At 44.8% G+C, this 25,973-nt stretch overlaps 1 protein-coding gene across 1 annotated transcript; it reads right to left on the reverse strand.

The window, feature by feature from the left end:
• Positions 1 to 999: 999 nt before the first annotated feature.
• LIX1L (limb and CNS expressed 1 like) lies at positions 1,000 to 25,653 on the reverse strand. Its single transcript, XM_040999003.1, has 6 exons — positions 25,290 to 25,653; positions 16,237 to 16,400; positions 9,771 to 9,911; positions 2,255 to 2,350; positions 1,877 to 1,954; positions 1,000 to 1,561 (listed from the first exon to the last, which is right to left on the reverse strand). The coding sequence occupies exons 1-6, from the start codon at positions 25,582 to 25,584 to the stop codon at positions 1,319 to 1,321; spliced, it is 1,017 nt and encodes a 338-aa protein (XP_040854937.1). The 5' UTR covers positions 25,585 to 25,653; the 3' UTR covers positions 1,000 to 1,318.
• Between the last annotated feature and the right edge of the window lie 320 nt (positions 25,654 to 25,973).

Raw genomic sequence — 25,973 nt, forward strand, 5'->3', positions numbered from 1 at the left:
ACTGGCCTGCTTCCTACTCTATTTCCAAAGCAAAGCCTGTATAACCATGAAATGGAAGTCCAAATACAGGAGCAGTAAACATCACAAGTTCAGTTTAGGGAATGTGCAGAGCAACAATGTACTATACAGGAAATCACAGAGACAAGGGCAAAAAGCATATCTTAGACTTCCAAAAATAGCCACCAGCCAGATTGCTCCTGTCTTTCTTCACCCAGGAGAATGGTACTGAAACCACAAGCAGTTGGTCATTGATTTCTTCTTTCCTTCAGTCTCCCACAGCTCCAGTCAGTTAAAAGTACTGCAATTCTAAAGTCTCATTGGTTTTCCTCATCAATTCATTCTCTAATGATCAATGCAATCAATGTGGAGGAAGAAGAAAAGAGAAAAAATAAACATCAAAACTGTATGCACCTGTGACGGTAAGCAGTAGCAACTGAGGGAATGTGTCAAACTTGGCTCTCATTCACCAAATCAGGCAGGCAGTGCCTCCAGAGGGCAACATGTTGGGAGTTTTGCTCTCCCAAATCTCTCTGGGTGGGAAGGTCTAAATACAAGGCTCTGCTAAGTTGAGTGAGCAAGGAAGAAGTGAAAATGAAATATTGAAAGATAGTCATTTTCAACTTTGACCTCATAGAGTATATCCAGAAATCTGGAGTACTGGTGTAGTAAAGATATGTCCCAGAAGCGCTAAGCAGTAAACGTCCATGGATTGTTTATAATTCTTTTCGTGTTCCTGGACAGTTTCTCAGGAGTGATCTGAAAATAAGAAACCAGATCTCTGCTTTCTTCCTAACAAGGTAAGGAAGTCACAAAGCCGCGTTCGGAGGCAGACAAGAAGTAAGAGGGCGGTGGAGAGGGCAGGAGTGTGTAGCAGGTGCAGCTCGAGATAAACCAAAGTTAAAGGCTTCATGTTCATTTGAATCCAAAAGAAAAGAGGAATGAGGGGAGGGTGGAGCACACATCCAGGCTACCTGTTACTTTGAAAGGAGACAGGAACAAAGTCAATCATTGTGCTATTGAAATGATGACACAGAGTTAACCTGAAGAGCCAAGAAAGCTCCAAAGACAGGCTGCTCTTTCCGATGGAAAAGGAGAGGAAATGTTTCAAATGAAACTATATGCAAAGATGGGAAGTTAAAAAAAGGGGAAGCTCTCAGCAAATAGGAGTCCAGGTGTAGGATTTATACATATACATATATATAATCTATATTTTAAAGTATAAAATTGAGAAAGTATATACAGAAATTGTTCTATGTCTTAGAGACATTAAAAAACAGGGAGTGGCCTTGGAGAGACTGGGGCGTAGGTGGTGGCAGGCCTAACAGTTGGAAGAATGCATATTCCCCAACTGTCCAGCTGCCAGCATGAGGATATCTTTCTTTTCCTTGTGAAAGCGTAGCTCTTTGCCTGCCAGTCGGGCTTCATCCAGCTCCCGCTCAGTGGAGGCCAGCTCTCGGGACAGTGCCCCCGGCACACTCTGCTCTCGGCTCACCCAGTCCAAGGCCATCTGGTGGCGAATATCATCATCGAGGGCCCGGTGCGAATAATGAGCCAATACCTCCTGGTCAGAGAAGGAATGTGAAGATTATGGAGAAAGTGAAAATTTGTGTGATCCCACATTGACCCAAATGGGATTAGGAACTCATGGCTTTGGAGTCATAACTAAAATCAGCACCATAATTTCCCAAGGAAATCTTCCTGGTGGGGGAGATAGGGCAGGCAAACAAATCACAGTCAATACTTAAATAGGAGAGATTGTAGGCGTGAAGAGCGCCTATAAGTAAAGACTTCTATATTCACAGCCTGATAATCATATACCTACTTACATCTATCATAGTAGCCACCACAAAATAGCCCTCCTGTACGACCCTCTTACCTGCCGGGAGCACTGTCTCTCTCTCATGGCCTTGAGGCTGCCGTTCCAGTGCAGCAGCTGAAAGACTGTCATCAGCTCCTGGGGGAGGAAGACATGAAGGACCAAGGCAGTGATTTTTCTATTGGTAAGCTGCATCAGAATTATATGGGGACCCTTTTACAAAATGTATTTCTGGAAGCATCTGTCACCCACAGCTCTGACATACCCTTGGGAGAAGAAAGGTATATTTTGAATAAATATCCTAGCAGGTTAGGAATGAATAGGCATAAGGCATATATACCATAAATATATTAATAGGAGGCATTATATATAATAAATTATGTATATATATCTGATATATAATATATATATCAATCAGGTAAATAAGTGAAACAGTACCTGGAACTCTAACATTGACTTGCCCTTGTTGGATTCCAGCATGAATCGGAAGGCACCGATCCCTGTATTTGGATTGTCAGCTTCTTCCCTGTTTCCCTGGTAACAGAAGGGAATCAAGATTTTCATCTCCAGCAGCACTGTTCAACAGAAATATAAGCTACATATTTAATTTTAAACCTTTTAGTCACCAAACTAATAAAAGGCAAGCAGATAAAATTAATTTCAATAATACACTTTAGTAATTCAATACATTCAAAATAGTACTTATCAACTGTAATCATATAAGCAACAGTGAAATAGATTTTTAAAAATTTATCTTAGCTATTTTAAAGGCAGAAATACAGAGAGAGGAGAGGCAGAAAGAGAGATCTTCCAAATGCTGATTCATTTCCCAGAAGGCTGCAACGGCTCGGTCTAGGTCAGGCTGAAGCCAGGAGCCAGGAGAGTGTCTGGGTCTCCCACATGAGTGGTGTCCAAGGACTTGGGCCATCTGCTGCTCTTCCCAGACCATTAGTAGTGGACTGAACTGGGAGTACAGCTGTCAGGCCATGAACTGGCTCTAACAGTGATGTTGCCATCAAAGCCTGTGACTTTACCTGTCACTCAGCAATGCCAGCCCCCCAAAAGCAATTCAGTTTATACCAGCCACATTTAAGTGCTTAATGGACACACCTGTCTAGTGTCTATTTTTTTTCTCTCTTTTAAAGATTTATTTATTTTTATTGGAAGAGAGATTTAAAGAGAAGATCTTTCATGCACTGGTTCACTCCCCAAAACAGAGCTGAACCAATCTGAAGCCAGCAGCCAGGACCTTCTTCCAGGACTCCACACAGGTGTAGAGTTCCAAGGCTTTGGCTATCTTTCACTGCTTTCCCACAAGCAGGAAGCTGGATGGAAATAGAACAGCTAGAACACCAACTGGTACCTATATAGGATCCCAGCGCTAGAAAGTGGAGGATTTAGCCAGTTGAGCCACTTCACCATGCCCGTGTCTATTTTCATAGCAAAAATCCAAAGGAGCCCAAGGTAATCACATATTTTTTTATTTGTTTTTATTGGAAAGTCAGATGTATAGAGAGGAGAGACAGAGTGGAAGATCTTCCATCCGTTGATTCACTCCCCAAGTGCTACACTGGCCAGAACTGTGCTGATCGGAAGCCAAGAGCCAGAGGCCTTTTCGGGTCTCCCACATGGGTGCAGGGTCCCAGGATTTGGGCTGTCCTTGATTGCTTTCCCAGGCCATAAGCAGGGAATTGGATGGGAAGTGGAGCTGCCGAGATTTGAACTGGCACCCATATGGAAGGTGTGTGCAAGGTGAGGACTTTATCTGCTAAGCCATGGTGCTGGCCCCACATATATATATTTTCAAGGTTTATTTCGTGAGCCTGGCACCATGGCCTAGAGGCTAAAGTCCTCGCCTTGAACACACCGGGATCCCATATGGGTGCCAGTTCTAATCCGGCAGCTCCACTTCCCATCCAGCTCCCTGCTTGTGACCTGGGAAAGCAGTCGAGGATAGGGGTCCTTGGGATCCTGCACCCATGTGGGAGACCTGGAGGAGGTTTCTGGCTCCTGTCTTCAGATCAGCACAGCGCCAGCCATTGCGGCCACTTAGGGAGTAAATCATGGATGGAAGATCTTCCCCTCTGTCCCTCCTCCTCTCTGGACAGCTGCTTTTCCAATAAAAAAAAAAGAGATTGATTTCTTTATATTGAAAAGTCATATTATTATTATTATTATTATTTACAGAGAGAAGGAGAGACAGAAAAAAAGATCTTTAATCTGATGGTTCACTCCCCAAGTGGCTGCAGTGGCTGGAGTGGAGCTAATCTGAAGCCAGGAGCCAGGAACCTCTTCTGGGTCTTTTTTCTGGGTGCAGGATCCCAAGGCTTTGTGCCATCCTCGACTGCCTTCCCAGGCCACAAGCAGGGAGCTGGATGGGAAGTGGGGCAGCTGAGATGTGAACCAGCGCCCATCTGTGATCCTGGCGCATGTAAGATGGAACTTAAGCCACTAGCCTACTGTGCTGGGACCAGTAATCACGCATTTTTTAAAATTCTTTTTTGTTAGGGCTTGCATTGTGACGCAGCAAGTTAAGCCACCATTTGCAACAATGAATCCCATATTGGAGTGCTAGTTTGAGTATATGCTATTTCATTTTCAATCTAGCTCCCTGGTAATACATTTGGGAAAGCAGCAGATGATGGATGGCTCAGGTTCTTAGGCCTCCGCCACCCACAGGAGACCCAGGTGAAGCTCTTGGCTTCTGGCTTTGTCCTAGTCTTCAGATTAGGAAGAGTAAACTAGCTGATGGTCTCTCTTCTCTGTTGCTCTGCCTTTTAAATAAATAAATAGATTTTTTTTAAGATTTTTTTTTTTTCTTTATTGGAACGGCGGATACACAGACAAGAGAGACAGAGAGGAAGATCTTCTGTCCAATGATTTACTCCCCAAGCGGCCGCAACGGCTCTAGCTGAGCCAATCCGAAGCCAGGAGCCAGGAGCTCTTCCAGGTCTCCCACGTGGGTGCAGGGTTCCAAGGCTTTGGCCCATCCTTGACTGCCTTTCCAGGTCACAAGCAGGGAGCTGGATGGGAAGCAGGGCTGCTGGGACTCGAACTGGGATCCCAGCGTGTGCAAGGCGAGGACTTTAACCACTACACTATTGTACCGGGCCCTAGACTTTAAAAAAAAAAAACACAATATGATATAGAAGTTAAGAGTGTGGACTGCATCTACTACTAGTCATAATGAGATTAATCATAGGCTCATATTATGGGATTGTTTTGAGAATTCAATGCATTTTTCTAAATTAAAGAATAAAGACAGAAATACATATGTTCCAAAAATTGCAGTGAGGGGTGGGCACAGTGGTGACACCATCCCTTAAAGCAACCGTACCCCATATCGGAGTAGCTGGGTTCAAGTCTCGGCTCCCCTTTCAACTGCATCTTTCTGCTGATGCTCACTGCAGGAGGCAGCAGGTGAAAGCCCCAGTACTTGGATCCCTGTCATCCATGTGGGAGTCACAGATTGAGTGTTGAATTCTGGCTTTGACCTGACCAAGTCTCTGTTACTATGGGTACCACTGGACAGAAGATCTCTGTGTGTTGTGTGTGTTTCTCTACCTTTCAAATAAAATGAAAATAAGATTTTAAAAGGAGCCAGCACTGTGGTGTAGGGGTTAAAGCTGCCACCTACAATGTCGACAACCCATATGGGTGTTGGTTTGAATCCCAACTGTACCACTTCCAAGCCAGCTCTCTGCTAATGCGCCTGGGAAAGCACTGGATGACAGCTCAAGTGTCTGGGCCCCTGTACCCATGTGGGAGACCCAGCAGACGCTCCTCTGGCTTTCTGATTGTAGCCTGGCCAGCCTTGGCTGGAGTGAACCAGCAAATGGAAGATCCTTCTCCCCCCTCCTCTCCCTCTCCACCTCTCTCTGCCTTGCCCCTCTCCTCAGAATGGAGACAATCAACACGATGCCACACTGGCAACCTATCTGGAGCATGTAAGAGTGGCATGACCTACCACTGGGAAGCCACCAGCTAGGGAGCTCTACCTCACCTAACATGGGTATATTAATTCCATTATTCAACAAGTATTTAATTATAGAATACCTGATAAGTGAAAGGAATTCTAGACTATAATTGGAAATAAATTAGAATAATTTATAATAAATTAGAATTTGATCCAATAATGCCATAAATGTGAAAGCTGAGACACAAATTGAAGCTAGGTAATTTGTCAAAACACAGAGTACAAGACGGTGCCATTCATAACCATTAAGAACAAAGGCTGGGCCTGGTGCAGTAGCCTAGTGGCTAAAGTCCTCGCCTTGTATGCGCCAGGATCCATATGGGTGCCGGTTCATGTCCTGGCTGCTCCACTTCCCATCCAGTTCCCTGCTGATGTGCCTGAGAAAGCAGTAGTAGATGGCCTAAGTGCTTGGCCCTGCCCCATGAGTGGACCAGGATGCAGGTCCTGGATCCTGGTTCCCTCCTAGCTCAACCCTGACCATTGCAGCCGTTTACAGAGTAAGCCAACAGATGGAAGATCTCTCTCTCTTTTGTAACTCTGCCCTTCAGGTAAATAAAACAAATTGAAAAAAGGCTGAAGGCAAAAAATGTGAGCATTACCCTTTATCCATGGCTAAGACCAAGTGAAAATTATTCTGAAGAATGGGAATTCCACCAGGAAACCAATGAGAAATCCACTAATTTTCAGTGGTGGGGGGGTTAATAAAAGAGGAATAGTGGCAAGGGAGAAAGAATAACTCACATTTGTTAAGCACTTTGCAACAACATTGCTTATTAACCTGTAATTTCTTTCCTTTTCCATTACTATACAGCCTTAACCTTGTTTCGTGATCACCCCTCTACAGGTGCCTCGGAGGACATGGACTACATATAGCTCGCATTCAGAAGATAAATATTGATCCTCTTTTCCAGCAATTTATTTAAAACTTTTTTTTATGTATTTGCTCTTATTTATTTGAAACGCGGAAAAAAAAACCAGAGACAGAGATCTCCCATACGCTAGTTTTCTCCCCTATGCTCATTTACTCCCCAATGCCCACAACAGCCAGGGCTGGGCAGGCCGAAGCCGGGGGGCAGGAACTCGGCCTGGTCTCCCAGCAGCACGGCAGTGACCCCAGCACCGGGCCCTGACCGACGCCCTCCCGGCTGTGCACAGCACAAGGCTGGAACTGGAAACAGCCAGGACGCAGAGCTCAGGCACTGCACTGCGGAACGTGGGCATCCTAAGCAGTGTGGTATCTTAAGCTGCTGCATCAAATGCCAGCCCCAGAAACCTGTTTTAAGATGGACATTTTGGCCACTGAGAAGTTGAGTGGAGGCCTTCTGGGGCAGTTTCTGGGAAAGGATCTTTTAATATTAGAGAAATTAGAAAAGATAATCTCTGCCTCTGAATGTAGTCATGTCTCTATGAATCGAAAGCTGTAGCCAACTTGCACCCTGAGGAGACTAAGTTCAAGGATATAGCCAACACCTACAGGAAAGTTAAGTGGAGAGATGGGAAGAATTTGGGCGAGGGGGCCCGGTGCTGTAGCCTAGTAGCTAAAGTTCTCACCTTGCATGTGCCAGGATCCCATATGGGACCTAAACCTGGAGGAGGTTCCCGCCTTCTGGCTTCAGATTGTCTCTGCTCCAGCCATTATGGCTGCTTGGGGAGTGAATTAGCAGATGGAAAATCTTTCCTGTCTGTCTTTCCTTCTCTCTGTAAATCTGACATTCTAATAAACATAAATAAATATTTTTTTTTTCCCAAAGCTTTGGGTTGTCCTCAACTGCTTTCCCAGGTCACAAGCAGGGAGCTGGATGGGAAGCAGGGCTGCCGGGACTAGAACTGGTGCCCATATAGGATCCTGGCACCAATATGGGATCCTGGCGCGTGCAAGGCCAGGACCTTAACCACTATGCTATTGCGCCAGGGACATAAATAAATCTTTAAAAAAAAAAAAGGAATTTTGGCCAGTAGATGTTGACATTCTTGATCCATGGGCTCAACCAGCTCTGAAATTTCCTCTATTTCTGAACTTCCTGTCATTGTAGATGATAAATTTCCTTTCTTTATTAAGTCAATTTGAAGAGATATTTTCTGTTACTTGCATCCAAAGGCATCTAAACAGTCAACAAGTAAGTATACTGTTTATTATATATATTATTCATGAGAGGTATACCTTCTATACCCATTCTGTAGATGAAACAGACAATGCAGTCACTTCTGCAGAATTAAACCGGAACAGAACCATAATTTCAGTACAGTGAATTTAGAGCCAATTCTTCTAAGTGTTACCCACCCTGCTTTTTATTAATCCAAACTGATGTTGTCTTTTATAATACCATGAGATGATTTAAGAGCCACAATATGCTTTCTTAATTTTAATTGACATTGATTAATATAAACGTATTTTTATTATCTACAGATGCTATCAAATGGAAACAAAACAATAGGAGAAAAAAAAAAGGATGGTTCCTAAGTAACAAAGGCCAATAGTCTTTTAAAATTATTAATTCATTTATTCATTTCTATCACAGGGAGACAGAGAAGGAGGGGTCTTCCATCCCCTCATTCACTCCTGAAATGCTTGCACCAATCAGTGGTGGACCAGGCAAAAGCCACGTGTCAGGAACTCCGTTCTGGTCTCCCATATGGGTGACAGGGACCCAAGCGTGTGGATCAGACTCTGCTGCTTTCCCAGGCACATTAGCAGGGAGCTTGACTGGAAGGTTGGACTTAATCCTACATTCTACCATGAGCTGCTAGTGCTAGTTTCTCAAGCAGCAGCTTAACCTACTGTGCCAAAAGGCAGCTAAAATACCCTCTCCATGGGTTAAGAGTAAAATAAACTTTCCTACCCATTCCTAAAAAAAGAACAAGAACAAGCCATTGCATCATAAAGGGGTTCTCTATTAATACCAAAAGTCAGAGTTAGGAGACAAGTGACCACAAAAATATCCATATAAAAACCAGAACAGTAAAAAGCTATTGTTTTGAACCAACATGGAGAAAGCCAAAATTCAAGGTTAATGTTCATTTTGAGAAAGCTCTAAAATTCCATAATTCTTTTTTTTTTTTAAAGATTTATTTTTATTATTTTTCTATTGGAAAGGCGGATATACAGAGAGGAGAGACAGAGAGGAAGATCTTCCGTCCGATGATTCACTCCCCAAGTGAGCGCAACGGGCCGATACTATGCTGGTCCAAAGCCAGGAGCCTCTTCTGGGTCTCCCACGCGGGTGCAGGGTCCCAAAGCTTTGGGCTGTTCTCGACTGCTTTCCCAGGCCACAGGCAGGGAGCTGGATGGGAAGCGGGGCTGCCGGGATTAGAACCGGCGCCCATATGGGATCCCGGGCGTGCAAGGGGAGGACCTTTAACCACTTGCGCCACCACGCCGGGCCCAATTCCATAATTCTTAAACTAAAGTTTTCTAGATATCAAAACTGAACAGAAGGGCCCAGCGCGATGGCCTAGAGGCTAGAAGTCCTCAACTTTAACGCACCGGGATCCCATATGGATGCTGGTTCTAATCCCTGCTGCCCCACTTCCCATCCAGCTCCCTGCTTGTGGCCTGGGAAAGCAGTGGAGGATGACCCAAAGCCTTGGGACACTGCACCCGTGTGGGAGACCGGGAAGAAACTCCTGGCTTCGAATCAGCTCAGCTCTGGCCATTGTGGCCATTTGGAGAATGAATTATCGGATGGAAGATCTTCCTCTCTGTCGCTCCTCCTCTCTGCATATATGATTTTGCAATAAAAATAAATAAATCTTTTTTAAAAACCTGCACAATAAAAGACTAAATAGCAACAAAAACCCCACAAACCCGGATACAGAATTAAATACTGAGACACATGGGCCTTGTGACACGTAAGACCAACAGGGAGGAAACAGAACAGATGGAAACAGATACGATGAATTCATGCCTGATTCCCCAGTTGATTTGAACGATTTCGCAGTCACTTCCCCAATGCTCCCTTCCAACCTCAGGTGACTTACATTGAAAGATGCCAGGGCCTCAGACACACTCTTCTCAATGAACTCGTCAGTGATTCGCCGAGAAGGATGCTCGTTAAACACAGAGTTCATTAACGCAATCTTTGCAGCACTCCGCCGAGCCTCTGCTTTAGTGGGGCAAAACTAGGCAGGGGAGAGAGAGTGAGAACATGTATCTTGTGTGCAATCTCAGAGGGAAAAACAGTGGGAAAGAAACACATTTGACTCTTGGGACATTCTTCAGGGAGGGGGAACCCCTTTTTTTTTCTGCCAAAGATCATATGCATATTTATGACATCATTTGTGGGACATCCAAAATTATCAGCTTAAAAATTAGACTGCCATAAGTTCACGGAATTTTTAGTCCTGCTTTCAGTTGCCTTGGCAGAGCTGGTCCAAATGATTTTGAGGGCCTTATAGGTCCCCAGGACAGGATTCCCCACCTTTGCTTTAGATAAGTCAGTTGCGTTCAACACATTTTCCAAGTGTTTAATTGTAAAGAGGTTGGGATGTTTGGACGTATAATTTTGATTCAACATCCTGAAGTCATTGAAGAACTGGAAACAGCTATAGCTCAGACCAAATTGAATGCAGACTAATGAAGGCTGCTGAAGTCAGCATCTAACCACTGGAGAAGAAAAAAAACACTTCTGCTTAAACTGTCAACAGAATTAATTACTCAAAGGCCAGAATCTGGCCAGCTTGTGAGACATCTGCAACTTGTCCTCTTGGTCTATGGATGGGCAAGGCCATTTGGATTCAACTAGAGAACCCATGATTAAAACAAAGCTGTACTGGCCAGGCTGCTTCTGCAGAGGCCCTTATTCTCTGTTATAAGCACTCATCTGGAATTCTTAGACTTCACTTGAACAAGTTTTTAAACATTTATTTATTTGAAAGGCTGAGTGAGACAGAGAGGAAATTCAGAGATATCTTCCAACCTGATTCTTAAGAGCCAGGGTTGAACCAGGATGAAACCAGGCCCCAGGAGCTCCATCTGTGCCTCCCCCTATGACTTGCAGGAAGCCAAATCCTTGAACAATCATTTGCTGCCTCCAGGTGCTCAACCTGCTGTGCTGTGACAGCAACCCACGGATTTCACTTGAGGTTCTGATGGGGCATTTTTCCCAGGAATGCGTGAGCCAAAGGAGCTATTTCTGAAGAAGGTCTAAATTTGAAGACTAAAGAAAGAATTCATAATTTTTTCTTTTTTCAGTGAAGGCAAGGAGCAGCAGGGCAGTTGGAAGGGAACTAGGGGTGTGGGTCTATACCATGGTGTAGTAGGTTAAGCCTCTGTCTGCCATCCAGCTGGCTTGAGCCCAAGCTGCTTCACTTTTCATCCAGCTCCCTGGTAATGTGCCTGGGAGAGCAGAGGAAGATGGCCCAAGTCCTTTGGCCCCTACTCTCACATGGGAGACCTGGAAGAAGCCAGGAGCCTTGAGCAGAGCTCTGGCCACATCTGAACCAGCAGAAGGAAGATTTCTGGCTCTCTTTGGAAATTTTCCTTCTCTCTCTATGAATCTGCCTCTCAATTAAAAATAAATAAATCTTGAAGGGTCATTATGTAGAAAAAAAAAAAAACCAAGGAAACAAGTTTAAAAAGCAAGGAGAAATTCAAGATGAATTCATTAATTTATAACCAACATAGGTATCATGGAACAAGCCTGATTTTCAGAAGTCTTAAACCATTCAACCTCAGATCCCTATCCACAACAGTATTCCTTTATGACTCATCTTTGTTGGCTGCCCTTTGTCATTTAAGATTAAAATGAGAAGAAAGTGATGTTGCAGTTCAGGGGGGTGGACATGGGTGCAGTGATTAAGGTGTCACGTGGGGCACTCACATTCCATATCTGAGTGCTAGAGTCCTGGCTGAGCTCAGGCCTCTGTATTCCCGCTAGTGAACACTTGAGGATGGAGCAGATCACGGTTCCATGCCACATGGTTCCTGCCATCCACATGGGAAACTAGGATTGAGTTCCAAGCTCTGGGTTACAGCCTGGCCCATCCCTGGCTGTTTAGGGCATTAGAGAAGTGAATCAACAAATAGAAGACTTTTCTGGGCTTATTCTATGTCTATATATATTTCTGCTTTTCAAATAAGCAAAAACTCCACAAGAGAATTAAAAACTAGACCAGGATATATTCACTACTTCACCATTTTTACTGTTCATAATTCTTAATTTCCTATAGCTGCAGGTTTTCTCTGAGACAGCAGATGGAGCTTAAGGCACTAACTCAAAGTTTTCTTGCTTCTGAAGTTTCTCTATTATTTGGCTGCTGCCCACTCCATCATATACTGCTGTTTCTGAAAACCACAAGAGAAATTTCACCTGCCAAAGTGAACATAAAAGAAACAAAGCAGGGCCCGGCGCAGTGGGCTAGAGGCTAAAGTCCTTGCCTTGAATGTGCCAGTTCTAATCCCAGCAGCTTCACTTCCCATCCAGCTCCCTGCTTGTGACCTGGGAAAGCAGTCAAGGACAGCCCAAAGCCTTGGGATCCTGCACCCATGTGGGAAACCTGGAGGAAGTTCCTGGCTCTGGATCGGCACAGCACTGGCCGTTGTGCTCACTTGTGGAGTGAATCATCGGATGGAGGATTTTCCTCTCTGTCTCTCCTCCTCTCTGTATATATGATTTTGCAATAAAAATAAATAAATCTTAAAAAAAAAAAGAAACAAGGGGAAAAAAGGCCACAGTCGATAATTATCTGAGAAAATTACAGAAATTAATTGCTAAAATAGTTCCATTATGGGCATCATAAAATGATCAAATTGTGTGACTACCATCAATATGATAAGATGGGTAGAAGGGAAAGATCTTATTCTCTAAGAAAGAATGAACATTAGTTATCTTGGATATGCATTTTTTAAAAAGACATATTTTATTTTTATTACAAAGTGAGATATACAGAGAGGAGGAGAGACAGAGAGGAAGATTTTCCGTCCAATGATTCACTCCCCAAGTGAGTGCAACAGCCAGTGCTGCGCCAATCCGAAGCCGGGAACCAGGAACTTCTTCCGGGTATCCCACACAGGTGCAGGGTCCCAATGCTTTGGGCCATCCTCGACTGCTTTCCCAGAGCTGAAGAAGTGGCGCCGCCGAGATTAGAACTGGCGCCCATATGGGATCCTGGCGCGTCCAAGGCAAGGACTTTAAGCCGCTAGGCCACACCGCCGGGCCCTGGATATGTATTTTTTTTAAAAGATTTATTTTATTTTTATTGCAAAGTCAGATATACAGAGAGGGGAAGAGACAAAGGAAGATCCTCCATGCATTGATTCACTCCCCAAGCAGCCGCAATGGCTGGAGCTGAGTCGATCCAAAGCCAGGAACCAGGAGCCTCTTCTGGGTTCTGGGTCTCCCACACAGGTACAGGGTCTCAAGGCTTTGGGCCATCCTTGACTGCTTTCCCAGGCCACAAGCACGGAGCTGGATGAGAAGCGGGACAGGCGGGATATGAACCAGTGCCCAAATGGGATCCTTGCCCATGCAAGGCAAGGACTTTAGCTAGGTTACCATGCCAGGCCCATATGTATGTATTTCTGAAATGGCTAAGGTTCTGAGGGAAAATTCTGGTTATCAGTCTCTCTTATGAGGAAGAAAGGCGGTGCCTTAATTGAAAAATAAATGGGTGGGGTCTTAGCTTGCATAAAGCCCTTGGGAATTTTTATGGTGCTCCACATGGAATTTAATATCCACATGGTCATCATGGCATTTCCTCTTCTCATGTATCCTGGGAAGAGGCATATTAGATTGACAGGTGACAGATAAAGTTTTGGTGCTGGGCTGGCAAAAACTCTAGCTCACCTATTTCTGCCTAACTCCCTGCCTGGTTCCCCCATATCAACTTGAAATGAAGCTTCCCTAGAATGCTTCTGTCTGAGACCGGGACTATTCTGCAATGGCTCTCACTCTTACGACAGAGAATACATGAAGTGTTTAATATGGCCTCAGTGTAGAGTTGGGAGGTAGGGATTTCATCCCAAACAAAAAAGAATACAGACACAATCTATAGATACTTTCAGGGAGCACAGTCCACTAAAGAAAGCCAACTATGAAACTGAACAAAGGTGACCATTATCTTCTCTAAATTCTTATTTAGACTCCTAAATTGACATTTCAGATGGCTGCTTTCATGTCTGAAATGTGAAAAGCAAACAAACAAAACCCCCCAAAACAAAAAAATAAGTTTAGGGGCTAGTATTGTGACACAGTGAGTGAAGCTACCACCCATGATGCTGACTTCCCTGATCAGAATACCGGTCCAAATTCCGGCCATTCCACTTGTAATCCAGCTCTCTGTCAATGTGCCAAAGCAGTGGAAGAATCTGGACCCTGCAGCCCATGTGGAAGACTAGGATGGAATTCCAGGCTCCTGGTTTTGGTGTGGCTCATCCCAGGCTATGGTCCCATTCTGCGGACGTGAAGGGGGTGAACCAGGAGATGGGAGATCTCTGTCTCTCTCTGTTACTCTTTCAAATTAAAAAAATAAAAACCTAAATAAATAACAGCCCAGGACAATAACTCATCAACTAAAGTCCTTGTCTTGCATGTGCCAGCATACCATACGGGTGTCGGTTCTAATCCTGGCAGCACTACTTCCCATCCAGCTCCCTGCTTGTGGCCTGGGAAAGTAGCTGAGGACGGCCCCAAGCCTTGGGACCCTGCACCCACTTAGAGACCCAAAAGAGCTCTAGGCTTCTAGCTTTGGATTAGCTCAGCTCTAGCCATTGTGGCTGCTTGGGGAGTGAATCATTGGATTGGAGATCTTTTCTGTCTCTCTTCCTCTCTGTATATCTGACTTTGCAATAAAAATTAAAAAAAAAAAAAAAAGAAAGAAAGAAAGAACGGATAGTTACTATTATGGGATCCCAAGAAATCACTATGGACTACTATGAAGATTTTTAGTAAAAATATGTACTATTATTACTACTAAGCAGAGTTACACAGAGAGAGCAAGAGCTTCCATCTGCTGGTTCACTCCCCAAAAGTCTGTAACAGTTGGAGCTCAGCCAATCCAAAGTCAGAAGCTTTTTCCAGGTCTCTCGCATGGCTGCAAGGATCCAAGGTCTTGAGCCATCCTCTGCTGTTTTCCCATTCCATAAGCAGGGAGGGAATTGGATTGGAAGTGGAGCTGCCGGGACACAAACTAGTACCTATATGGAATGCTGGTGCCGCAGGCAAAGTCTTAGCCCACTATAAAATGACCTGGGGCCTGGCCCCACTACTATGAATATTACAGATAAACTTATCATTTTATTTTATTGTTATTTGAAAGGGTAGACTTCTAGAGAAAGAAGGTGAGATAGAGAGATGTTCCATTTGCTGGTTCACTCTCTAAATGCTACAATGGCTGGAGCTGGGCTGGTTCCTCAGCCAGGAGCCAGGAACTTCCTGTGGGACTCCCAAGTAGGTGCAGGATTCCAAAGACTTGAGTAATCCTTTGCTGCTTTCCCAAGTGCATTAGCAGGTAGTTGGATTGGAAGTAGAGCATCCAGGACTTGAACCTGCACCCACCTCCACAGAAAAAGGCTTAATCCACCATGCCATAGTGCAGGCCCCAAAGATGGATTTTTACAAAAAATGTGTTTTATGTATTTGAAAAGAACAATGACAGAGAAACAGAGAGATCTTTCATATGTTGATTAACTCCCCCAATGCCCCAACATCCAAGGTAGAAACCAAGAGCCTGGAATTCCCATCCCCCCTCCCTTGTAGGTGGCAGGGATCCAAATACTTGGGCCATCTTTTGCTGCCTTTCCATGCACATTAGTAGGAAGCTGGATCAGAAGTGGAGCAGTTAGGACTCAAACTGGCACTCTGACATGAGATGCTAGCATCAGAAGCTGTGACAACCTACTGAGCCAGAATACTGGCTCCAGCAATCATTCTTTTCATCATGTTAGGTCTTTCATATAATTGTAGAATGTCATTAGAAAAAATGTTAGAAATATCTTCATGTTATAGATAGGGAAACCAAGGCCCAGAAAGTTATCTGACAACTCACTGGCAATCAGAGGAAACAAAAATTGAGATTCCTACCCTTGGATTTCTCAGCGAGTTCAAACACTGCTTTCTTTAGCAATCACCTGTATAAGAGTACAAGCAACAAGGTATATGGTTCTTTATCCTTAAGAAGAGATGGTAGAAAGTTGGAATGCCATAGATGAAAGAGCAGAGCATGAACTGGGTGCTGGCAGTGTGATACACTGACCAAGGTATATTCATAACTCTTCAAATCCAAAATGGGTTTGAAGTTTTGCAGGCTCAAAGAAAGCAGCATGATGCTGAGGGTCTTCTAAGGGCCAAAAGAGACTCAGAAACTTGCCTGAAGGATTTTCCTGGAATTGGCTTAAATCCCCAAACATGTGATTGCAGAGAGAGATTTCACGGCCAAAATGATAGAGAAAACTCATGTGGTCTCCTAAAGGGTTCCTCTTTGTAAACGCTACACTGGCAACTCTTACCTGGAAGCTTCCAAAGCAGCTCCCTCCCGGCAGGGTGACGTAGCAGACATAGGGAGGGCTGTTGGAAGGAACCATCTCATAAACCACCAGGGCCCCGTTCTTCAAGTCAGCCCCACGGGACTGCTTCATCTGCCAGAATTCCTGAAGGGCCTCCACCACATTCACTGCAAAAAGAGAAGACATTAGCAATGTTGACACCTGCAAGGGTGCTGAGCTGCAGCACAGCGCGACCATCTGTACTCAGCAAGCTGATCATTACCATGTACAAGCGAGTGAATGATTAAACCCACGCTGTGATGAACTTCATTTGTATACACCAACCAGAATACGCCTGCCCTCCTCTCACCCCTCTCTAGTTGACTTAATTAGGCGTGGACACACAAGGAGAATAAATTAGGTAAATACTGGAGGCAGAGTTTCCAAGATCAACAGACCCTTATCAATACCTGACGAAGTACAGCAGGCCTAGAATAATAACCACCGCAAGTTTTACTGAACATTTACCATATGTCTGGCATTTCCCTAAAGAATTTACCCACATCTTCATAGCAACTTTATGAGGTAGGTGCTTTTCTTATCCCCATTTCACATCTAATAGAAATTAAAGTAGTGAGCAGGAATTTAAACTTGGTCAGTCTTGTTTACGCAGCCCATGATGTTGATCGTTAGGCAATATTGTCAGACAAGAAAATTGAGTCATGTTCAATCCATGCTTCTAGTGAGCAAACCAATGGCTAGATTCTTCTTCCATCTGGAATTCTGTGTGTATACTATGTGAAAGAGAAGAGGCATCCAGATTGCTTTTCTCTAGCGGGCTTACCTGGGTATATGTGCTTTTTGGAGGAACTCTCTGGTGGCAGCTACTCCTCCATCAGTCTCTCAAGCCCTTTCTTGCTAGGTATACTAAGATCACAAGGTCCTGACCGCTCCTACTCAGACCTTCTCATGACTGCGTTTGCAGCAAGAAATCTTAAAGATGAGATGATGCCTCCCTCTGCAACCAAAACCAGACCTGTTTATTGCTTATTACAAAATGGCAGCTTCTTCAAGTTCAGTGTTCCTCCTTGTGACACTGGCCACTGTGCAAGCATCCATGTTGGACTTGGCAAGCAAGGAAAACCAACACAAATAAGACGTTCATGCTGTATGCTGTGCTTTGAGTAATAAAGTCCTTTATCTCTGACTCAGAAGTCTTTGACTTCTGCTAGCATTCATTAGATAGTAACTAATTAGTTGTAAAATCAAACTCCAGACCTGACACTAATCTAAAACCCTTATTCCCATCTCACAATTCTTGGGCCCAGGCACTCCACAGGGGTAGGTGTTCAGTATCTACCCCAGGTTAGATTATGAATTAGATTCTAGGTCACACTAGTGAACACAATCACACATGGTTCCTTTTTTTAATGTTGCCTGCAGTGTGAAGGGGGAGAAGCAAAAATAAAATCAAACAAATGTAAAATTTCAACTAATAAATTCTATAAAGTGATACATTCTAAAAAGGAGTGGTAAACAGAAAAATTATAGGACTATCTGATCTAGTTAAGAAGGTCAAACAAGAGGCCAGCATTGTGGTACAGCAGGTAGACCACCACCTGTGATGTTGATGTATTTCCAGCTCCCTGATAATGGTCTGGAAGAAGCAGAGCAAGACGACCCAAGTATTCCCCTGCCATGCACATGGGAAACCTGAATGAAGCTCCTGGCTTTGGCCTGGCCGTCTGGGGAGTGCATCAGTGGAGAGATCTCTTGCCTCTTTCTCTATCTCTCTCACTAACTCATACTTTCAAATAAATAAGCAATAATCTCTTTAAAAAAGAAGAAGAAGGGCCCAGTGCAAAGATGTTGCAGTGAAAGTCCTTGTCTTTCACACGCCGGGATCCCATATAGGCACCGGTTCTAATCCTGGCAGCTCCACTTCGCATCCACCTCCCTGCCTGTGGCCTGGGTTTTGGGACCCTGCACCCGCACGGGAGACCTGGAAGAGGCTCCTGGCTTCAAATTGGCTCAGCTCCAGCCGTGGTGGTCACTTGGGGAGTGAGTTAGTGGACGGAAGATCTTCCTGTCTGTCTTTCCTCCTCTCTGTATATCTGCCTTTCTAATAAAAATAAATAAATAAATAAAAAGAACAAAAAAGGTTTGAGGAGGTAAATTCAGGTATGAGTAAGAAGTCACTAGGTAACAAGTAACAGAAGAATTTTCTGAACATAAAGAACAGCATAGGGCCCGCTGTGGTAGCCCAGTGGTTAAAGTCCTCACCTTGCCTAAATAAATCTTTAAAAAAAAAAGAATAGCATATACAAAGGCTTTGTGACAGCAGAGAATACAATGAGTTAAGGTAATGAAAGAAGACCGGTTTGCTACAAACGAGAAAAAGTGAGGGAATGCAATGCAGATGAGGTAGTACTCCTTGAAAACAAGATTAGGGCTGTGGAAAGTTTGATTTTATCCTAAGTATTGGGAAGCAACTGAAGGATTTTAAACCAGAGTAATGAGATCCATTTGGTTTTGGAAAGGATCACTTTGATTTGAGGATATTAAACATTTCAAGAACCTTTAACAAAAGCTTCACAAACACAAATTATCTTTTTTTTTTTCCCTAAAGATCCATTTATTTTTATTGGAAAAGTAGATATACAGAGAGCAACATCTTCCATCCACTGATTCATTCCCCAAGTGGCTACAACAGCCAGAGCTGAGCTTATCCAAAGCCATGAGCCAGGAGCTTCTTCTGAGTCTCCCACATGAGTGCAGAGTCCCAAGGCTTTGGGCCATCCTCTACTGCTTTCCCAGGCCACAAGCAGGGAGCTGGATGGGAAGTGGAGCAGCCAGGACAGGAACCAGTACCCATATGGATCCCATGCACTCAAAGCAAGAACTTTAGCCACTAGGCTACCGTGCCAGGCCCAAATACAAATTATCCTGTGTGCTCTCCAGTATCTTGCAGCATGACCACTCTCCTACCCTTAATCACAACAACGACTTACTCCTTCTTTCAGATTGCATTAATTAGTTCAGATCTGTCAAGAAGCCGTCAAGATAGTAAAGCAATGAAAGAGATACACTGCAGAAGTAGGAGAGGGCTGGGGGAGGCTTCGGAGTACAGCGGGAGTCTGACATTGGTAGGAGGAAGGGAAAGAAGGTTTGGATTTGAGAATCTCAGACTGTAATGCAGGTCCCAGAAAGGTTTGGCCAAGCTAGTGGAAGTTCTCAGGCTGAAGGAGTCTAACGTCTCACCAGGATGTGCCTTATTAATCCTCCACTGTGTTCAGTCATTGGCTGGGAGATGCATACAGGAAACGTGACCTCAGTGCGGATGTGGCAATGAATCCAAAAAAGGCAACAGCTGAGGCTGGTTGCGTCAGCTATGCTCCTGGAAGCTGGAGAGCTGAATGGCCTATTTTCATGGTTGCCATGCATACACATTGGCCAAATTGTAAAAACTCAATAGGTGCATGACTCCATTCTAGATCTTAAGGATGAAAATAATACACAATCCTTGACAGCAGGATGCTCAAGATCTACTCAACAGTCACAGCTGCCTTACCTGCTCAGCAGCCACCAGACACCCCATGCGCACAGCCAGAATTTAAAACAATCTTTTCTAATGTCCTACATTTAGCTGACTTTCTAGAATGCTTATTCTCCCATTAAAAGACAGCATGAAAAGGAAACACTCTCTTTCCCACCCTTGGTTTTGGCAAGGGCTCTTAAAAGGTCACTGCTACCCGGAAAGTTTAGCCATCTTTGTTCTTCGCATTGAGATCTTTTCAACCCAGTTCCCTCTTTGAGGCAATTTAGCACAATGCACTGGCTGACAGCTCTCCTCACATGCAAACAATTGGGAAGAATAGTGGAATAAAGAGGAGGGGGAGGAGACCACCATAATTGGGAAAGTCCTGTTAGAAAGCACATGTCTATCCCATATCCACTTAAATATCACTTGGCGCAGAGATCGGCACAGGACTACTTTATTTTTTTTTTATTTTATTATTTTTAGGACTATTTTAAAATGACTGCTAAAAGCCAAAGGAGATGGAGGTGGGGAGGTCTCATTTAGAAAATATGAATATGAAATGAGAAATTGGGAAAATGATCAAGAAAAAAGCAATGAACTGACCTGCGACTGAAAATGCCCATAGATTTATTCATTTTTAGAGTTGGAGGAAGCTTGAAATTATCTGGTTCTATTTAAGCTAAAGAAGGACAAATTATTTGCTCGAGGTCACAGGCTGTAACAGAGTTGGAGTATGGGTATAAATATCCTGGATTCAGTGTTTTCTCCATTTTGCAGATCTTGATCCTAGGTCCAAAATTCAGTCCATGATAGATATCGTGGTTTACAAATGGCTAGAGAAGAATGAGTGGAAGACGTATACATATGATAGCTATGTTTATTTTTTGGGAGTCACTGACAGATGCAGGGCTGGAGGGAAAAGAAAGACCAGAATAATGAGTAATATTTAAGTGTTTATGCCATTATGTGGAACAGTAACAATAATTTGATTTTTATCCTAGGACATAAAAATAATAGATGAATGTTTAAATGGAATGAGGTCATTTATTTACCAGAAGAAAAACACTAAAACAACACATGAAACTATAATTAACACTTTATGTCATAAGAATAAATGCAATTCTGTGGCAAGGGAGCAGGGATAAAGAGATAATAAATAGATGGTGAAATTGAGAGGTGAGTAAAAAACTCCCTGTGATCATAAAGGATGTTGGGAACAGGCTATCTCAGCTTACCTCAAATTTTATGACTGAGATGGAAGCCATTATTATGGCAATATTTCATCTGATTGTTTAAATTCGACTTTTTAGAAGAGTCCCATGAATGGCCCACAGTATACAATCTCTGTGGGAAAGAGGGAGTCCCAGGGACTCTGGGAGAGGAGTGCGGTAGGCTGAACAATACCCTCTGCCAAACTGTCTATATCCTAATCTTCAAGACCTACAAATGTTACCTTATATGGCAAAGACTTTGCAGTGTTTAATTAAGGAATCTGAGATGGGGAGATTATGCTGGATTATCAGGATGGGCTCTAAATGCTTATAAAAGGAAATCAGATGTAACAAGACGGACTAGAAGCAGGCATGAGGCAGAGATCAGAATGAAACAGTCATGTACCAGAGAATGCTAGCAGCCACCAAAAGCTGGAAGAGGCCAGGACTAGGTTCTTTGCTAGAGCTTCAGGGGGGAACATGTGGTGTCAATTTTGCTTTTTTTTTTTTTTTAGAGAGATTTATTTATTTTTATTGGAAAGGCGGATATACAGAGAGGAGAGACAGAGAGGAAGATCTTCTGTCCGATGATTCACTCCCCACGCGGCCGCAACGGCTGGAGCTGAGCCAATCTGAAGTCAGGAGCCTCTTCCAGGTCTCCCATGCGGGTGCAGGGTCCCAAAGCTTTGGGCTGTCCTTGACTGCTTTCCCAGGCCACAGGCAGGGAGCTGGATGGGAAGGAGGGCCCCCGGGGAATAGAACCAGTACCCATATGGGATCCTGGGTGTGCAAGGCGAGGACTTGAACCACTACACTATCGCGCCAGGCCCCGTGGTGTCAATTTTGTACTTCTGATTCCAAAACACGGAGAGAATAAATTTCTGTCATTTCCAGTCACCAATTTTGTGATGGTTTGTTATGGTAGCCACAGGAAATTCACACAGGGATTCATCCGCATTTCCAAAAATCAGAAATATTTTCACTAAGCAGTTTGATTTCAGTCACTTACAAGGAAAAAGCCAGCTATGATTCTGAGGAAAAGAAACTAAACAGAGAACACTATACAAGACTCACTTGTTCAGCCGAGGGGACTAGCTGGGCAAAATCTCATCACGTAGCCATATTATAAAGCAAAGTGGGACTGAAGACTTACAAGCGCAAGGAACATGACTTACTCAACCACACCAGTTCACAAACTGCCAGATGTCATACTGGAGAAGGGGACTGGTTGACAGTGGAAAAAGAGGGCAAAGGAAATGATAATACCAATACCTATTACACATAAGATTCTTAAAGTATTTCAAAATGCATATTAGCAGGTACTCGTTGAGCACTGTCGGCTACAAGCTTTATATTGCTCACCTCACTTAATTCACAAGAAACTATCAAGAGATGTATTATAACACCCGTTTCACAAGGTCAAAGATTTAAGAAACAAACCAGAAGTAGCAGAACTAAGATCTAGAATCATTTACTTGACCTCAGAGCCAGCCTCCCTTCTATTGCATGATCTTCCTTTTTGCGCCATGAATCCTCACACATGTTCTGTAAAAGCGGACTATGAGCTCCATCCAGATGGGGACTAAATGCCTGCCTTGATGACCGCACAACTGGTGACCCATGAATATCTGTTCAATGAACAGAACAGAGGAGGCATGCAAAGATGAAGCAGCTTTGCCAAGATCACACCATTTAACAAGGCTAGGCTCTCTTGATCTCAAATCCTATGCATTATAAACTGATGAAGACCCTATGATGAGTGGGAGTGGGAAGAGATAAAGGACAAATGAGTCAATCAATAGAAGAGTTTTCAACAAAAATACTGAAGTCCTCTATGCATGAAGGTAAATCTAAAGATTATGACTGGGAAAAGTTATTTTTGAGCAGCCAAGAAGATGAAGGATATGAGTTGAAGATAATGCAGTGAAGTCTTACTGAATCTGGGAATGGTTTGGGCAGAGACCAAAGTAAATTGTATCCTCCCGAATACCGTGCCATCAGTCACAAGGGTATGTGGGTATGTGCCAGCAGCAGCTTTGCCTATTAATCAAAGTAGAATAAGTGATTCCATGTGGGGAAGGACTTCCGAGCCAAATCGGCAGAGATTTTTGCTTGCCTGAAGCTGAATTAGCTGCCAAATTCTCCTTAAGTACTGGCGGGGCACTCCAACTGGAAATGAGAAACTCAAGAACAACGAGAAGGACTGCGATGAGAGGTGGAAGGCTGGGGGAGCCTGAATGGTGGCTTTCTGTCAGCACAGCCTGCTCATTCCCCTCTCCTTTCTAAGGAAATCAAGGAGTTTTTGCTGAACGCTCAGTCTGGGAGCAAAGCCAGAGGTGCTCCAGGTAACCCAGACGAGAGGTCCATGTCCAACGGCTAAGCCTTTCTTTGACCTCAACTCGGAGACCTGCAGGAGCAGGCTGGCACCTGGTGGCAGGCAGCTCTGTCACACAGCCTTCTTAAAGCCAGGAATTCAGGTGGAAGAGTAAGTATTTCCCTATGACAGATTTCTGAATCCTCGCCTTTTGCATTCATAGTTTCCCATCCATGGCAAGGATTCAAACTGAAGAATGAGGAGAGGCTGTTGATACATGAATGAATCATTAGGCAACAGAGAAAAGTGGATTTAAAAAACATTTTTGTTAAAATCTTCAGCTTTAGGGCCCGGCGCGATAGTGTAGTGGTTAAGGTCCTCGCCTTGCATGTGCCAGGATCCCATATGGGCGCCGTTCTAATCTGATGGTACTGCCCATCCAGCTCCCTGCTTGTGGCCTGGGAAAGCAGTCGAGGACGGCCCAAAGCCACGGGACCCTGCACCCACGTGGGAGACCTGGAAGAGCTCCTGGCCCCTGGCTTCGGATCGGCTCAGCTCCAGCAGTTGCAGTCACTTGGAGAGTGAACCATCAGACAGAAGATCTTCCTCTCTGTCTCTCCTCCTCTCTGTATATCCGCCTTTCCAATGAAAATAAATAAAACATTTTTATATTAAAAAAAAAACAAGTAAAATCTTTAGTTTTATACCATGTGGATTTAAGAGCAGGAAAAAATACAATGTTGTTCTCCCTAAGGAAATACAGCCCAACAAGTCTGCTATCATAATCATTCAGTAATATCCAGTATGCACCAGTACCAATATCTTAATTAATTCATGTCACAGTTCTTGAGGAAACAAAAGCACAGTGAGGTTGAGTCCCTTCCTCCAAATATATCTAGCTGGCAATAGGGATTTCCAAAGTTTGTGTATGCACTTTTCGCTAGGCCTGCTCAAAAAAAAAAAAAAAAAAAAAAAAGTCACTGTTTATACAGAAAGCCCATTGTTAAAATAGAAAGTTAAAGCTGTAAGTCACTTCCAGGACAAGCAGAACCTGGTTAGACAGACAGAAGAGATGTCTTGCAAATCGCAGATTCACCCCCCCCCCCCCATATCTCCCACCCTTTACCGTCCCTTGCTCCGCAGCACTAAAAATCTGGAACTCCAATTCCAGGAAATTCTATCCTGGTAAAACAGAAACAACAAAGAAAACCCTCGCATCCCCCTTCCCAGAGACAGGCATCTTGAAGAGGACGATTCCTCACTGAAATGGAGTTTCTACCTGGCTCCTTTCCACTGAGTTAACACTGAGACAGCCAAGTCCTGGAATTTATCCTCCGCTTCTGGGCAGCGGCCAGGAAAACAAGGCCAGACAGACAGGGAGACCAGAGCTGTGGGGCTCCCCTAGTAAAAGAGACGCCTGGAGTCAAGTCCTAAGGCACAGGAAGCCGGGGAGGGCCCAGCCGGTCTAGATGTAAAGGCACAATCACTAGCACCCCGTAATTTCTCCCAGCCAATCTGAAGTCACATTCGAAATTTCAGAATGAAGTTAAGCGAGGGATGAAGAACCCAAGGTGAAGGAAACGGAGTCCTGGAATTGCCGAGTTGCAGAAGAAATGTTGAGGAAAGATGGCTAAGAAGTGTCTTGAACATGAGATAAAGGGCAGGATCCCACACAATGGGAACTGGTTTTCAAAGGGCAAGAAATGTTGGGATACTCAGCTGCGGGAAGAATTGCATTTCTGAAGGAGGCAAGTTGGAAAGAAAGGGTTGTTTCCTCTTTCTCCCAAAAAACTGGGGTCCCTTGAAAATCTATTAATAACTCAATAAAGGGGAGGGAGTGGAAGGCTTCAATGCATGTATTGTGTGATTGTGCCTGCGCCTATATGCAGCTGAGAAGGAAATTCCCAAAGGAAACGCATGTTGGGGCTCCACGCCCGGGAAAGGACTGTGAGAGAGCAGGGCCCCTTCACAGGGAGGGGGGTCCCGCAGGAGGCCAGACCCACAGACTCACCTCGGCCATAGCCCTGCGTGTGCTTGGCGAAGCTCCTCACCACCGCCTCCACGGCCTCCCGCAGCACCGCGGGGCTGCCGGTCGCCCCGGGGGGCAGGGGCAGCCCCGGGGCCCCCGACAGAAGCAGCGGCGGCGGGGGCGGTGCGGGGGGCGGCGGGGCCGGCGGGGGGCCCGCCGGGGGTGTGGCGGCGGCGGTGGCGGCAGCCCCGGTCACGCCGGGCCGCAGCGCTCGAAGAGTGCCCCTCCCGCCGGTACCCACTCCAGGCTGCAGCCGCTGAGCTCGCATCGTCTCCATCCCGGCTGCCAGCAGAGTAGTGGCCCGCAGCCTGCCAGGCTGGCGAGCTAACGGTCCCCAGCCACCCCCGTCAGCAGAGCCCGGGGACTGAGGGCGGTGCCGGGGCCCAGCCGCCAGGCAAGTGGGGGCGGGGACGACCCCTGCCTCATGCCAATCACCGGCGAGGGGCGGGAGAGGGTGGGCTTCGGCTCCGCCATAGGCAAGTTGCTGAGGAAGGTGGGGGGACTGAGAACCAATTGCAAAGAGAAAAGGCGATACTTTCTACATAGGAGAAGCCAGCGCGTCTCGGGGAGCTTGGTGGCGGGTACTAGAAAGCCGGCCAGATCCGTGGGCGGGACTTGAGGAAATACAGACCTGGATGCAAGTCCTGGGAAGAACTGCTGACACCA

Source organism: Ochotona curzoniae, unplaced genomic scaffold (assembly GCF_017591425.1).
Source record: "Ochotona curzoniae isolate NIBS_2020 unplaced genomic scaffold, NIBS_Ocur_1.0 scaffold_1037, whole genome shotgun sequence".
In the NCBI taxonomy this organism is placed as follows: Eukaryota; Metazoa; Chordata; class Mammalia; order Lagomorpha; family Ochotonidae; genus Ochotona; species Ochotona curzoniae.

Excerpts from the sequence above, each read along its gene's own strand:
- LIX1L (XM_040999003.1), bottom strand. The coding sequence starts at position 25,584 with ATGGAGACGATGCGAGCTCAGCGGCTGCAGCCTGGAGTGGGTACCGGC. Across the intron at positions 16,401-25,289 it reads CACGCAGGGCTATGGCCGAG|TGAATGTGGTGGAGGCCCTT; the intron begins GTGAGTCTGTGG and ends CTCTTTTTGCAG. Across the intron at positions 2,351-9,770 it reads AGGCCCTGGCATCTTTCAAT|GGAAACAGGGAAGAAGCTGA; the intron begins GTAAGTCACCTG and ends TTCTGTTACCAG.